General features: G+C 43.1%; 1 protein-coding gene across 4 annotated transcripts in view; it reads left to right on the plus strand.

Annotated features, from left to right (window-relative positions):
- The window catches only part of TBC1D9 (TBC1 domain family member 9), a 114,433-nt gene that overhangs the window by 33,447 nt on the left and 64,686 nt on the right, over window positions 1–16,300 (plus strand). For all 4 annotated transcript variants that reach the window (XM_047855435.1, XM_047855437.1, XM_047855436.1 and 1 more), the window contains exon 2: window positions 15,793–15,903. In XM_047855435.1, the coding sequence (XP_047711391.1) occupies window positions 15,793–15,903 (111 nt within the window). The remainder of the gene's footprint in view (window positions 1–15,792; window positions 15,904–16,300) is intronic.

Here is a 16,300-nt window from a genome sequence, read left to right on the forward strand (position 1 = left end):
AAGGGCTGAGGAATCCATATGCCTCTCCAGTGCTGAAAGTGTATTTCAACACCAAACTCCAGTGGTATGATGTGTCTTCCAAAAAAAACCTCAAGAGAATGGCCTTTCTGTATATTCAGTAAAACTCTGAAAATGCAAAAAAGCAAAAAACCCCACAAACAACAGCAACAGCAAACATTTGTCACCATCTCCTGGCCTAGGAGACAGAGAATTAAGGAGTGGGGACCTGGGAACCCAGAACCCTGCTTTCTGTCTCTCCTAGATGGCACTGTGTTGCACCCAGTGGAAACCGTGAGTGCACGAAACACGCCTCTCCCAAGTGTGTAATCTTCATGATGTGACTGAGCTGTGGAAAGCATCTGTTTTCCTAGTCTGTGTTCTAGATTTCAGAGGCCTTGGCCCTCGACCAGTGGCGGAACAGTTCTGCAGCCAGGAAGGGCTAAGATGTGATGCCTCACTGTGCCCGAGCTTCCCAGCAGAGCATTTGCTTCAGCTTATTGTGCCCAGGACTGTCCCTGCACTAGCGATTACAGCTGACACGCTGTTGGGAGATGAATTTGAGAGTCATCCATTGTCACAATGGGCATAGGGAAGTCATATCTAAAAAGATAAGGGATGGTGAATTAGCCATCAGAGAACAACCACTGGCATTCTTGAATCGTTTGTGTGGTAGCTACAAAAAAAGAAGACTGCTGAAATTTGAAGAAGCATCTTAAATATTGTTATTTTATAACTGATAATTTATTTTTATTAAAAATTTATTTGTTTGTTTGTTTATTTATTTATTTATTTATTTATTTATTTATTTTGAGAGAGACAGAGACAACATGAGAGGGGAGGGGCAGAGAGAGAGGGGGAGAGAGAGAGAGAGAGAGAGAGAGAGAGAGAGAGAATCCCAAGCAGGCTCTGAGCTGTCAGCACGGAGTCGGACATGGGGCTTGAACCCACAGACCATGAGATCCTGACCTGAGCCAAAACCAAGAGTCGGACCCTTAACCGACAGAACCACCAAGTGCCCCTATAACTGATAATTTAAAAAAACAAAAAACAAACAAAAAAAACTTAGGCTTTTTCTCTATCCCTCTCTTTCTATTTCTCTCTCTCTCTCTCTCTCAAACAAATGACAGAAAGGAAAGTTGGGACAAAAATCTTCTGCTTGTATCTTCTGGATCAGGGAACATAAGGTGATTCTGTACAGAATCATGTTTAGCATAACCACCTTAAAGAGAGAGTAAAATTTCTGTGTTTATTCAAAGAGTATACTGCCTGAGAAACATTGGCATAAAAGGAATTCTTGCATGTGATTATCTTTTTTAAAAGTTTTAAAATATTGGAGCGCCTGGCTGGCTCAGTCAGTTAAGCTTCTGACTTCGGCTCAGGTCATGATCTCACGGTCTGTGGGTTTGAGCCCCGTGTCGGACTCTGTGCTGACAGCTCAGAGCCTGGAGCCTGCTTCTGATTCTATGTCTCCCGCTCTGTCTGTTCCTCTCCCACTCATGCTCTGTCTCTCAAAAAATAAATAAGCATTAAAAATTTTTTAAGTTTTAAAATATTTATTTTGATGTAGTCTTATTCTTTCATTGCATCATTGTGTTTCATTAAATCCAAAGATAGAAACCAAACTTTCAGAGGTCATTTCAGAACCCGACTACTCTAAACTCACTTTAAATGAGTCTTATTTCAGCGAGCATAATATAGTATGTGTGTGTGCAATATATGTATGTGTGTGTATGTCATTCCTGCTTACAGATGGAGGTACGTGTAAAAGATATAATTCAGGGTGACAGAAACATAACAAGACCTTTATTATTTTAATTTCCCCATTTATTAGTAAAACAATAATGTAAAGAGTAATAGATAAATATAAATAAATAAAATTAAGTAAAAAAATAATACAAAAAATAATTTCCCCACCTTTCATCTTTGTTCATCACTCTCTAATTGAGGATAGATGAGGCAGTGGCACTGCTGGTGTCATGCTGTTGGTAGTCCTGCTGCTCTGTGTCTCTTGTGTGATGACATTGTTAATAACATGAAAAAAGAACCGTTTCTTGGAAGTGACTTTGAAATCACTTTGCAAAGGAATGCTCCCCCTACCTCAGTATACTGCCTTTGCTATTGCCAGTGATCCCTTTTTCCATCCATTATCAGTATTTTCCCAAAGAACTTATAGGCTATTTCTAGGCCATACCTGAGCTATTATTTCTTAGGAAATCTCACTTGGATCTAATGTATTCCATAAGGGACTCATCTGTATATGCAGGTCTTTCATATATACTGAAAAACACAGGGGCGCCTTGGTGGCGCAGTCGGTTGAGCATCTGACTGGCTCAGTCATGACCTTGCAGTTTGTGGGTTCGAGCCCCACATCGGCTTGCTGCTGTCAGTGCAGGGCCCATCTGTCCCCCTCTCTGTCTGCTCCTCCCCCCACTTGATACTCTCTCAAAAATCAAAAATAAAAATAAAAGGAAAGGACATGGTGTTATAACGGGCAACTTGACAAAATAAGGGTGTTACTTGCTGCTCTACACCTGGCTTTGCAAAGCCACGCCATATTTGGTCATTTCTGCCTTGTTTACTTTCTCCAGTTGTTGGTGCCACGATAGTCTCTGTTATTTTCAGGTCCTTCCAGCTCAGTTTTCTCTTTAAAGCTTTATCTGGGCCTTAGGTGAAAGTCGCTCTCACTGGATGTGTCACAGATTAGCTTTGCTCTGTGAAATATCCCTCAGTCTTATTCAGGTGCGTTAAGGCTGAGCTAGGACTGTAATTCTTCTGAGGAGGGAAGGCAAGTGGAGGTGCGTGCCTTCAAGGTGATACAGTCAGACCAAATTCCCACTCACGAAGCTGGGCTGCTCCTGGGTCTCCCGGCTGTAGGCAGCATGATTGTTTTAATTACTGTTGCGTAGCTGCTATTTTTATCTGTTTTGGAATTTGGGGATGCAGGGCTGGAAAGCATGTTATTACTTGGCAGTTGCTGCCCTAATACTTTGTTACATAGCACTGGTCTTGCTGTAGGAGAAGGGAATGTTTACTCAGTTCATCTTAGATGAGCAAGGTTAGCTAGGGTTTTCGTTGGGCTATTTGGGTTGCAAGGAACTCAGGTTACCTCTAGTACCTGGTGTTCGTAGCCAGGACACACAGGAACCGGAACCAGGCTTGGAGAGCCGACAGAAAGCCAAGGGCAGTGGGGGAAGTGGCTCGGCTCCTCCCCTCCCCGCTGCCAGGGATCCCGTGCTGCTCCTCTGCCTTCTCCTCTTCTCTCTTCTTGCCCACGGCTGGCTCTCTTGACCTCTGCTTTACGTCTTTTCTTTACCTCGGTCTTTCCGCTTTCCTGTCATCTGGCTTGTGTGCTACATACTCTTTTCATGAAATCCTTTCATCTTCCACTTCTGTCGCTACTTGGCTTTTCTCTTGGCGTTTCTCAGCTCACGCTCCCTTGAAGAGGTTGTGATTGCCTGCCTCATTTTTCACTCTAGGCTACCTTTGAGTCCTGTGTGTTAGCATCAACCAGAGTCCCTGGTGAAAGACAGCCTTGTCTTGTGGCAGTCTTGTTCTCCACCCCCATGCCTGGCATGCCAAGAGTGACTAATTCTTAGGGTAGCCAAGAGTCCATTGCAGAAAGTAGCAGGAGCGGATTGGTTACATAGTTTCATCTTGTATAATATCTTAGAGCAGGATATTCATTGTGATATTTTGTTGTAACTTTATTAGTTCTTGTATCATTTCCTTATTAGAATCCATGAACAAGAGTACAGGTTTATAGAGTTCCAAGAGCGTAATAATTACTTCTAAAGACACAGTTAAGAGTCAAAAGAGTCTGATTGCTTCCCTGTGGGGTGTCTCGCCATATCAATGTCGTTTCCCAGAAGTAACCATTATTAACAGTTTAATGTACATCCTATTCCAGACATTTCCGATGTAGAGATAGCCTCTTTCTTTGCCTTGCTTATATATAACCAAAGGCTTACATACAACCCAACTGTGGGTATTTACAGTCATAAGGAAGACTCCGTAATGAAAGTAGCGAAACTAATTTCATTCATTTAATGTCTGTAGTTTTTATTTGGGGAATATAAACTCCTGACATAAGCTAGTTGTTAAACACGCAGTCCCTACAATTGAGTTAAGCAAAATGGTGCTGTGTGGTTGAATATGTGTCAATTTACAGTATTGATGCACTTCATATACTAGAGGGGAAAAAGGAACTTTAAAAAATTTTCTAAAAGATAAAGGCCAGGCCCCTCTCGATCAAAGTGTGTTTTTGAGGATGCCACTCATTTAGATATTGCCCCTACCTGTCCTATTGCGTTCTGGCAACAAAATTACTAACCTGTGGCTTTATGAAATGAAGTAGCAGCTTTGTTATAAACACAGTAACCACGTATTTACTTAACGCTATTACCTCTGAGTAAAAATGCCCAGAGTAGAAGGTTGGAAGTAATTGAGATAAAACATTTTTTACATCATAAAAGTATTGAATGTACATTTGAGAAACTTTTGGAAACACAGAAGAATACAGAAACAAGGAAAATTATTTTACTCACCAATATGTTAATTTTAGTCTTTAAAAATAATGCATGTTATGTTTTATAATATGGTAATGTTATATTTTGCTGGGAATCATATGGGACAAAAATTATAGTTTTGTGCTCTTCACATAACTTACTCAATAGGTTTCACCAGGTCATTAAATAATCACTTGAGGGCATGATTTTAAATGTCTATGGGGCACCTGGGTGACTCAGTCAGTTGAACGTCTAATTCTTGATTTAAGCTCAGGTCATGATCCCAGTGTCATGGGATTGAGCCCTCAGTCGGGCTCCATCCTGAGCATGGAATCTGCTTAAGATTCTCTTTCTCTCCCTCTGCCTCTCTCCCTCGCTCACGCAGTCTCTCTCTCTCTCAAATAATAATAATAAAAAAAAATGTCTATCACTGCGTAGATGTACTATGATTTCTTTAGACATACTAGGTCATTACCTAAATGTAATTTAAAATTCATAATTGCCCCTATTTCATGATTTCCTTCATTGTGGAGAAGGGGGTCTCATGAACTAGAAGAAGGGTTGGCAGTGGTCTTGGGGCAGTATGTGGCCCATCCAGTAGAAGATGTCTGAGGGGCATCACCCCCAGGTTTCCCCAAGGTCATTGATGTGGCTTATCTCTTAGGGACTGTGGGCTTCACAGTGATGAACTGCTCCCACCAGCACCAAAAAGGCCCCTCTGTCTTCACTCTGCAGGCTGACATTGGCCAGCCCTGAGCCATCAGGTTCAGGTTTTCATACCTGCCTCTACAGACCAGATTAGAACGAAGACAACTTCCTCTGGCATATATGGAAGCAGCTGTAAATGTAACAAAAATGCATCTACCTTCCTCTTCCTGGGTTGAGGGCTCGTTTGAGGAATCCGAGCACACAGGTGCCTAGAGTATTTTCTGAATAAATTCAGTTCATTGTCCTCATATGTCTGTATCAGAGCAAACCTGAGTCCCTGATAAAAGTCTGAGAATAACAGGCTTGTCCGTAGGGATGAGATCACCACACATTGCGGGGGTCAGGGCCAGCCTCCTGGGTGTATGGCCTGTGCTGTTGCACAGGAACCTACATCTAAAAGGGCTCCAGGCTTGGATTAATTTTCTACTAGTTGTCTTGAAATTCTTAAGATTTTTTTAGGTTAATTTATTTATTTTGAGAGGGAGACAGAGACGGGGAGGGGCAGAGAGAGAGAGGGAGAGAGAATCCCCAGCAGGCTCTGCACAGTCAGCATTGAGCCTGCTTTGGGGCTCTCTCCCACGACCCAGCGATCATGACCTGAGCCAAAATTGAGGGTTAGATGCTCAACTGACTGAGCCACCCAGGCACCCCTTAAGACCTTTTGAGCAAGTGGACTTGGCATTCCCGCCCCCTTCCGCCAGAGAGCCCTGCAAATTATGTAGCTGGTCCTAACTGGTGTGCTAGGTAATGTATTAAAATAGTTTAATGATTCCTTCTCAGACATGGCCCCAAAGAGAAGGGAAAATCAATCCCAACTGCCCTTTTTGTAGGAGGAGGTACATGTGACTTTAAGAGACAGGCCTACAGGGTGAAATGGAGCAGGTCCTGGAAGACGTGGCCTTCAAGGGCGCTTGGTAGATTTGAAGGGCACGTACTACCTGGCTATATGACCAAGTCTCTGCTGAGGAAATGCTCTTCAGACTTCAGTTTTCTGCAGTTACTTCAGGCGTAAGGCAGCTTGTGCTTTATCTTCCGTGATGGAAAATGTGAAAGTCATGGCTTCTTTCTCTCCTTTGGAGCCCTAACTTTCTGTGTGCAGTAGTTTTCCCCTTGTCTGGGGCATACACGTTCTAAGACCCTCAGTGGATGCCTCATGCTGCGGATGGTACTGAACCCCATGTATACTGTTTTTTCCTACACATACATACCTGTGATAAAGTTTAATTTATAAATTAGGCACAGTAAGAAATCAGCAACAATTACTACCAGTAAAATAGAACAATTATAACCATATCCTGTAATAGAAGCGGTGTGAATGTGGTTTCTCTCTCACTTAAGATACGTTATGGTGCTGCACTCACCTTCACCCTGGGATGATGTGTGATGATGCGATGCCTGTGTGACCAGGTGAAATGACGTGGAAGACACAGGCATTGTGACGTAGCATTAGGCTACTGATGACCTATGGTCAGAAGGAGGTCATCTGCTTCCCAAGGCAGTTGACTGGGGGTAACTGAAACCAAGGCGAATGAAACCACAGGATAAGGGGGACTACTGTACTTACATGGACATGAATGTCAAAGACCTTGCAATCCCGAATTCCTTTGCTGTACTACAGAGGGAGTGCTCTGCCTCTCTGAGCTTTGTCTTTCTGCCCCCTAAGCCTCCTCCTCCTTGGTAAGAGTTGTGTCAGGGTCTCCTACGATTCCTCTAATGCAGGAGTGCAGATTTTCCATACTTCAAACCGGTGCCCTTGGGATGAATACACGATGAAAACCTCATGCCTCCCCCCATTCATGTATTCTTGCCTTCAGTTGAGAAAGGATTTTTGTTGAGTTTCATTTTAGTTTGCAGTGGGTAAACAATTATTTTAATTTCCCAAATGAAAATGTATACCGTAGAATCGAATATGCTCTTTAAAAGTATACGCATGATTCTAATAAACATAGTCCTGAGAAAATTACTGCCCTCAAGCCTTATCTTCCTGAATGTAGCGCCATTTTAGGTACTGGTTTGCAACCTGTTTGTTACCACTGCCTTGAGCTACAGAACAGAAATTGAAATTAAGCATTTAGAAACCCAGAGCAAGAAGGGGCGCCTGGGTGGCGCAGTCGGTTAAGCGTCCGACTTCAGCCAGGTCACGATCTCGTGGTCCGTGAGTTCGAGCCCCGCGTCGGGCTCTAGGCTGATGGCTCAGAGCCTGGAGCCTGTTTCCAATTCTGTGTCTCCCTCTCTCTCTGCCCCTCCCCCGTTCATGCTCTGTCTCTCTCTGTCCCAAAAATAAATAAACGTTGAAAAAAAAATTAAAAAAAAAAAAAGAAACCCAGAGCAAGTTGTTGAATTAAATTATTAAAAAATCGGAGGCTTGTTTGTGTCTTCTTTCATATTCTGTAGCTATGTTTTAGTATTTCACACGCACCGTATCTTACAAAAATATCAGTCCATAACAGATTGGAGACTAAAAACAAACCGATTCTTGACCACAAATAGTTTGAGAAGTACTCTCCTAATTGACAGAGCCGGCAGTATATTTCCTGGACCACCAGACTTCTCATTACTTCCGTCTTTCCACAAATGTTGACAAGCCCCCATGTGAGTGTGTGTGTGAGTGTGGTGTGTGTGTAAGATGGGCTCTCTCTCCCCTCAAGAGAGAGGCATTGTCGTAAGACAGCCATGATGCATGTGTGGCTGGGATGGTGTCATGAGAAATGGCTGCTGAAGTTGAGAGAGTTGTGGGTGGCCTTTTCAAACCAACAACAGTGGTTTGAACTGTGTTGAGAAATCATTTTTACCTAAAGGGTTAGAAAATATGCAATACTAGAAAATAAAAACATGCCCAGACTGTTCTGCACCAAAGGTAGAATCCCAGCATGGAGAATGGTCTCTCCCTTTTAGCCAGTAGGATCCATACTTGAGAACGCCTTTTATACTCGTTGAGGTTATAAAACTGAGAAAACCCCTTGCCTCCATATCCCGCCCCAACCATCTCTCCCAACAAACCTGCGTCCCTCAGCTCCTTACAGAACACAGACATGGCTCGCATGTCTCTCAGAGATACTGTAGCTGGTCTGCAGGAGCCCGTGTGTACCTTCTCGTTGTTCATGGTGACACTATGAACTCGGATGTATTTATAACCACGGAGCTGACCCCTCACCTGCCAATGCCAGCATCCCCCCTGCACGGCTGTGTGCACACCAGTGTTCCTAATCTCTTGCCTGGTCCCCTGGCCAGGGTGGGGTGCAAACAAATTGTTTACCAGTCTGTGGGTGGATGCAAGAGTTTACACTGGTTAAACTTCGGAGTAATTCCTTGGTTTTTTGGCGACAACTGCCAGTCTCTGGATCAGTTTCCTTTGCAAAGGAAGAGAGTAGGAAGACGTGTGCTTTCCCTAAATATCTCTGCTTTTGGTCCATCGTAGTGCCAGATAAATCTCAGTATTCATTAAAAAGTGACAGATTACTTCAGAAATTAGAGAAGTTGATCTCCCATGATACAAAGCTTAACTGGGAGCTTGATTGGTATTGCCTCACACTCTCTGAGGTGAGATTTTCCAACCTTTTCTCAAGTGTTGGTCTCCTTTCGGTGAATCATTCTTGGGCAGTTTTAATTATTTAAGGCCAATTGGCCAGAACTTGTTATATCAGGACTTACTGTAGGCTTCGGGAATTCAAGATCAACAAGGCTGTGCCTGCCCTCAAGGAGCTCACAGTGGGAGGAAACTACAAGCAAGATTCATTAGGAGACATGTAAAAAACTATGGTGTGGCTGGAGTTTATAACTGTCAGCAGCTGCTTCTGGGTGTTACTGTCTAATTACTTTCTGCCTGATATCATGTACCATCTATAAGTACTGAGACTTACAGGGGATATACCAATAATGCCTTGGGAGCAGCTGATAGGAAGACGTGGGAACCTGTGACCTACGGAAACTTTCCACGGGAGTGATGCAAAGAGGTTTGCAAATGTGATCTCACTTTCTCCATTTATATAGAATATATATATGAAGAAGTAAGTCCAAGTGTACTGCCTCTGAGGCTTTAGGGAGATCAGTGTATATTTGGTGAAATGAATTGATCAACGTATATATTAGTGGAAGCCTCAAAATGGTAAACTGTTAATTTCTGAACTGGGTCTCCAGCAAAGTTCAGCTCAGTGGGAAAAGCAAATAGCTTACAGAACAGGACACCAGAATGGTCAATAAAGAGGCAAAGATACTCAAACTGATGGGTAATCAGAAAAATGCAAACTTAAACAACAAATGGGGGTGCCTGAGTGGCTCAGTCAGTTAATCCTCCAACTCTTGATTTTGGTTCAGGTCATGATCTTCTGGTTTGTGAGATTGAGCCCTGCATCGGGCTCCATGATGACAGCACTGAGCCTGCTTGGGATTCTATCTCAATGCTGCTCTCCCGCTCAAGAGCCCTCACTCCCCCCCTCACCTCAATAAATAAACATTAAAAAAAATGTTTTAAACAACAAATGGGTACTGTTTCTCAGCCTTGAGACTGATGAAAATTTAAAAAAAACAACTGATAATACCAAGTGTTGGGGCCATTATGGAGAAACACATTCTCTTGCTTTCCTTGTCAGAGTAAATTGGCAATCAGTTTGGACAGCAATTTTGCAATATTTAGTAAGGTTTAAAGGTACACTTACCGTATGACCCAAGAATTCCATTCTAAAATGTTTTCACATGCTTAAAGCATCATATACAAAAAAAAATTGTTGCAATGTCTGTTATAGGGGAAAAAATTGGAAATAAACCCAAATGTCCTTTATTAGGAGAAAGAGTAACTTACAGTTTATTTATACAGTGAATATTATACAACATTTAAAATGGATGAATTGGATTTACAAGTATAACCTGGGTAAATTTTATAATCATATTATTGAGTGAAAACGATAGGTTGCCAAACAGTATCTACTTTTTATCATTAATATAAAAAGTAAAACGCATATCAGTGTTAAATGCACATTCATGTACATACACTTGGGACAATAAAAGTGTAAGGACCTGGATGGGAAGAATACAAAACAACCTGACAGTGGTGAAGGAGAGAGGGAAGTAAGATCAAGGAGGCACAAAAGAGACCTTTGCTGTCTGTGTTACATTTTCTCTGTTTAAAAAAATGAGAGAAGAAGGGTGCCTGGGTGGCTCAGTCGGTTAAGCGTCCGACTTCAGCTCAGGTCATGATCTCATGGTTCGTGGGTTTGAGCCCTGCATCGGGCTCTGTGCTGACAGCTCAGAGCCTGGAGCTTGCTTCAGATTGTGTCTCCCTCTCTCTCTGCCCCTCCCCTGTTCATGCTCTGTGTCTCTCTCTCTCTCAAAAATAAACAAACATTAAAAAAAAAAAAAATAAGGACAAATGTTAAAGTCAGAGTAGTGGTGCGTGCATTTGTAATTTCCTGTACTCTTCTGTGGTTTTGAAATATTTCATTAACAAATAGTGCTTAGGGCATATGGGGCACTCTCTGAGAAGGTACTATTATTGTTTCTGCACCAGGAGCCCATGCCCCTGAGTTTTCTGCTGCCATGATCTTTGTAGACTTCTGACTGTCCGTATGGCTAAGGGGGTAGAGGGAGACTGAATAAGCTTTAAGATCCTGTCCATTTTAACATTGTTATTCCAAGATCATCAGTAGATGATTGATTGTTGTCATGGCCACATTCCTACATGTGCGGCACTCTCCGGGCACAGAACCAGGGCAAGCGATGACTGTGTGTGTCACACACCCTCCAGTGCCCACAGCCAGATGGGAAACCTAAATATACCAATTTTGTTGTGTTTTCTGAATCCCCTTGAAACCAGCATTTTTATGTTATGAGATGCCCCTGAACTAATATAAATAGGTAGATGTGGGGAAGAGTTATTTTGAGGGCCATAATTTGATTTCGTTATCTCAGGCGATCAATGATTGTTTAACACCAGAAATAGTTGACTAGAACAGCTGCTAAAACAATGCTTTGTGTGGGAAATGATAAAAGGTTCAGTATTTTGACAGCCATTTCGGAGGTATGAATAATACGACTTCTAAGAAAATCCTGATTGCTGGGTTGGTTTGGGGGGATTTTGAGTGTGTGTGTGTGGGGGGGGTTGGATTCTCTACATAAGATTTCCCATCTCCTAGTATTCTGCATGGATAGTGGGTATAGGAGGAATGTTTTCCCTCTCCCAGAGTCTTGACTCTATATCAGTAGGGTTTAGGCAGCACAGCAATAAATTACTGTTCAGGTTTTTTTAAAAATACCTAACTCATCCACTCATCAAATGTGTATTCAGGGCTTACTGTGCTCCAAGCAAAGTTCAGGACCTAGGAGTCAGAAAGAGTCTGTTAGATTCCGCCGTAAGGGGCTCCGTCTGGAAAGAGGAGGAAAAGTAGAACAAGGCAAAATGTGCAAGTAATTTTAAATAAATTCAGTAGGTACTACAGAAACAGAACTTGGAGGGGGATGAGGGGTAGAAAGAGGTGGCGTTAAATAATTGGGAGTTTGTCATTTGAGGTCGTGGGAGGTAAGGATTGACAGACAAGCACAACATTCCAAATAGACGGCAAATTCTAGTCAGTGTTACAAAGTGACAGAGTGGAAGAAGTGACAGAGTTGAATTTATTGATTCAACTCTTAATGTGGAAGAGTGTATTTATTGATTCAACTGGCCAACTGCATGCCTCAATTCACAGTATTGCTTTCTGTCTGGATATCCGGTACCTTAAATTTTCACAGAATTTTCACGGCAGTTTTCTGATTGTATATGTGCCTAATGTGAGTATTACCATATTATACTGTCTGCAGTTAACTCTTAAAATATTTCAGCATGGGGCCCCTGGCTAGCTCAGTCAGAAGAGCATATGACTCTTGATCTTGGGGTCATGAGTTCGAGCCCCACAGGGGGTGTAGAGATTACTTAAATAAATAAAACTTTAAAAAATAAAATATTTCAGCATGAACCATATGGTAGGTATTAGTTTTCATCTAAGTCTTAGTGGAAGCTGTTGGTGCCAGTTGTTTTTTTTAAATTTTTTTTAACATTTACTCATTTTTGAGAGAGAGCATGAGCAGAGGAGGGGCAGAGAGAGAGGGAGACACAGAATCGGAAGCAGGCTCCAGGCTCTGAGCTGTCAGCACAGAGCCTGACGTGGGGCTTGAACTCACAGGCTGTGAGATCATGACCTGAGCCGAAGTTGGATGCTCGACCAACTGAGCCACCCAAGTGCCCCTGGTGGGAGTTTGTCACAACTGGTTGGTGCCAGTTGTGAGTGCACACTCAGTGTTGGTGAGCTGGCATCTAATCAGAAGCCCTCACCCTGGAGAATCTTCTTTAAACAACTCAGTTTTCTTTATCTCTGAGTGACACTAGAGGTTTTGTTAATTAGAGTAATGGATATTGCAGATGAATTTTAATCAGGGGTATTTGTGGTGGTGAAGATGAGTGGATCAGGTTGAACCTTTACAGAGACCTTCCTTCCTGTGTGTTACAGAATGTAAAAGTCTAGTGAGACATTAAGGATGGGGAAACTGAGGCTCGGGGAGGCTGAGTGTGAGAGTTGGGTGATGGCAGGGCCAAGACTGAAGAATTCCAGAACCAGGACTGTCTCTGTTGGCTGCTCTGCTCAGTGAGGTATGCTTGCCCTTGGAAGAATCTTTATCTGTGATGACACTCTTTTAGGGGCTCATTAAACCAAGGCTAATCCTTGACTGAATTCCCTAACCCCAGACTGAAGTGTGTGTTCTTTAGAACCAACGTAGGTGACATTTCCAGTATTGGGGGAGTTTCATTTCTTTTAGATTCAAGAAAAGTAAAGTATTACAAACACTCAGTTATGAGCGATGTATTTGTATTTCTAGTTCACATGGAAGGGAATCCAGTTTAGCTGGCGTTCTTTTCTGCTTTTCCTATTAATATACCCTTCCATCTGCAGATAATTGAAAAGTAATTAGAGCTCTTCGCAGTAAATCCATGTCATATTAAAGAAAACAAAAATGCAACACATATGTGGCATTATGTGGAAATTTACCCCGTGGAAAACTACAGGCTGTCGGGATTTATTTTTAATGTATGTTATACAGTCCAGATCAAACAAATGAATTAATTTCCACTCTAGTGAAGGATTGTTTTTACTGGTGTGTTTAGGTGGCTATGGTCACTGTGGTTTGGAGTGAGCCTAAACAGGTTCCTGTCCTTGGACAAAGACCAAGGACAACTATAGGACTTGCCTACGGTTAATCTCCCATAGGCCTCTTGACTAATAACCCTGGGGCAGGAAGGCAAGTGCTAGTATGATCACTTTACAACTGAGGCAGTCAGAACAACAAGAAGTTAGGGCATGTTCACACCACGGAACTGGCTATAACAGAGTCAGGGTCAGAGCTAAGCTCTTCTGAACACTGGGTCACTGCACAGTGGCTCTGTCCATGACCCCAGGCTGCCAGAGCAGAAGGAAGTGAATTTCAGTGGTATGGTGCACATCAAAGTATTCGATATGGTAGGAACCGAACCTCAAGACATTAATAGAAGACAACACATCAAGACATACTGTCGGTGACGGTTTCAGAAGAACTTCTGGTTCAGATTCTGCAGAAGTTTATGCAAAGCCTGCTATGGGTCAGGTTCATGCTTCTGGGAGGCTACTTATTTTCAACAGTAGCAGAGCAAGGGAGCCTGGACCTTTAGCCTCCCCCTCTAAGCCTTGACCACCATCAGTGCTACTCCAAACCATTTTCAGTAAACATGCCATCTAAGGATAAGTCGAATTAAACAAAGGAATGTCTTGGCAAGTTCTAGACCAGGTTTCTTAGGCCCTTATTCTATTCTGCCTCTTGCCCCTAAATCCTATTATATTTTGTCTTATTACCAGAGCAATCTTGTAGTTGTGATATTGTCTCCATTGTATCATTGAGAAAATCAAGCCATTGAAAATAAAATGCCTTGCCTTAAGATGAAAACTAGTCAGAGTTTCTAGTTGATTCTTCTGAGTCCAAGTCCTGCTGTGTGCTGATTTCCATCTGACCTTGGAATAATTCCGGGCATTTACTTTATAGGGATATTTTGGAGTCATCTTGCCAAGTAAGGGATCTAGTTTATTTGACTTTGTGGAGTTTGTGTGTGTGTCCATGTTATTTTAGAATAGTGGAGAAAACGTTTAGTGCCTAATCCCAGTTTAGGATAGATAAAAGAGGCACACTTTCCTGGAGGGGAGACTTGGAGGAATGGTGGTTTTAAGATAGACTTGCACTTCTAGCGAGAGAGAATGCACGCACACACACGCACGCACATGCACACACACGCACGCACATGCACGCACGCGCTGCAATCCAAGAGTCTGGTGCTTGGGGCACCTGGTGGCTCAGTCAGTTGAGCTTCTGACTTCGACTCAGGTCATAATCTCATGGTTTGTGAGTTCAAGCCTCAAATGAGGCTCTCTGTTGTCAGCACAGAGCCTGCTTCAGATCCTCTGTCCCCCTCTCTCTCTGCCCCTCCCCTGCTCTCACATGCTCTCTCTCTTGCTCTCAAAAATAAATAAACTTAAAAAAGAGTTGGAGGCTTAACTGACTGAGCCACACAGGTTCCCCAAGGCGCTGCCTCTTCTTAAGTGAGCAGCAGCATATTGGGTATTTGCATTTCTCACAAATAAAAAGGTAAAATCATGTGTTGGCTATTCAGGCTTCCTGGACAGACTTGGATGATGTGGGCAAGTTTCCCCCAGGGCCCGGACAGATCAGTGAGGTTCCTGACCCACAGAATTCTACCGTATGTTACCAGGATGCCTTCCTGGCATTGTTTGCCTTTCCAATCATTTTAATGTTTGATGTGACAAATGGCAAAGGACTCTGCCACTGCGATGGGAACTGAGATGAGAAAATGCTTGTTTCACAGCCCTTGATCACTCCTAAACAAGTGTTAAGACTCTGGCCTTCTTTCCTCCTAGATTATAAATACCTTAAGGACTCTCTATCTTGTTATGTTTTGTGCCCACAGAGTTTGCTTTGAACGTAGTAGGTACTGATTTGATGGTTGCTGAGCTGAACTATACTTTTCCAATATGAAGAAAAGTGGGGCAGATTAAAATAATATGTAGGCCAGCCTGACACAGTAACTCAGATAGACATGACTAGTTCCTGGCCTTGGCAAGTTACTCAAATTAAGACTGGGTTTCTTAGGTGGAGGGAGGGAGAAAATAACGCACATTGGGTCTCATGTAGGTAGAGCAGAGACACCAACATGTAAATGTTTAATACCTTACTCATTTTTATTTTAAATGGGCATTTATGAATGCCAGCTTATGCAGACTGAGCTACCAGCTTTGCTAGCCTTCACTTGCTTTTGAAACCAGCAGACTGCCTTCCAGCCTGTGCTGTTTCTCTTGGTGGTTGTTGGAACAAGTCACGTAGAGCCAACATCAGAATGTTTAAGATGAAAATTTTGTCACGGCCGGGTGCGACAGGAGAGGGGTTGTCGAGAGGGGTTGTAGAGGAAGACCATTGGGAGGTCCAGCCGAAGGGGTGTGTTGACACTGCCTCTGGGAATTTGGGGAAGCCCTGGGGAAACCCTTAAGCATTTTTCTGCCTTCTCCACCCTCAGGCCTTCTCGTGGGTACCCTTGACGTCGTGCTGGACTCCAGTGCCCGGGTGGCTCCTTACCGAATCCTGTACCAGACTCCTGACTCTTTGGTCTATTGGACCATTGCCTGTGGTAAGTAGTGATATTCAGAAATACCGAGAAACCTTATGATTCGTAACTTTCGGCCAGAGAGGAAGGAGCCTTTATTTGGGAATGCAGTCTCTTGGTATTTTAGGGTAATAACCATAGCCATTTTGGCAGATGAACCCCAAATCTCAATGGCTTAATGCAGGAGCGGTTTCTTTCTCACTCTGGTGAAGTCTTGTGTGGATCCTGTGGCCTCCTCCATTCGCAGTGACACAAAGCCTCCATAGGAGGACAACTTAGAAGGGGAAAGAGGGAGGTAGAGGCACACCTGCATTTAACTTCCTTGGCCCAGACGTGTCACACGCCACCTCCACTCACACTCTGTTGGCTTGAACCAGTCACACGACTCCAACCTAACTCCATGGGCAGCTGGGAAACGAAG

The sequence above is a fragment of the Prionailurus viverrinus genome, chromosome B1 (assembly GCF_022837055.1).
Source record: "Prionailurus viverrinus isolate Anna chromosome B1, UM_Priviv_1.0, whole genome shotgun sequence".
NCBI classification, from domain to species: domain Eukaryota; kingdom Metazoa; phylum Chordata; class Mammalia; order Carnivora; family Felidae; genus Prionailurus; species Prionailurus viverrinus.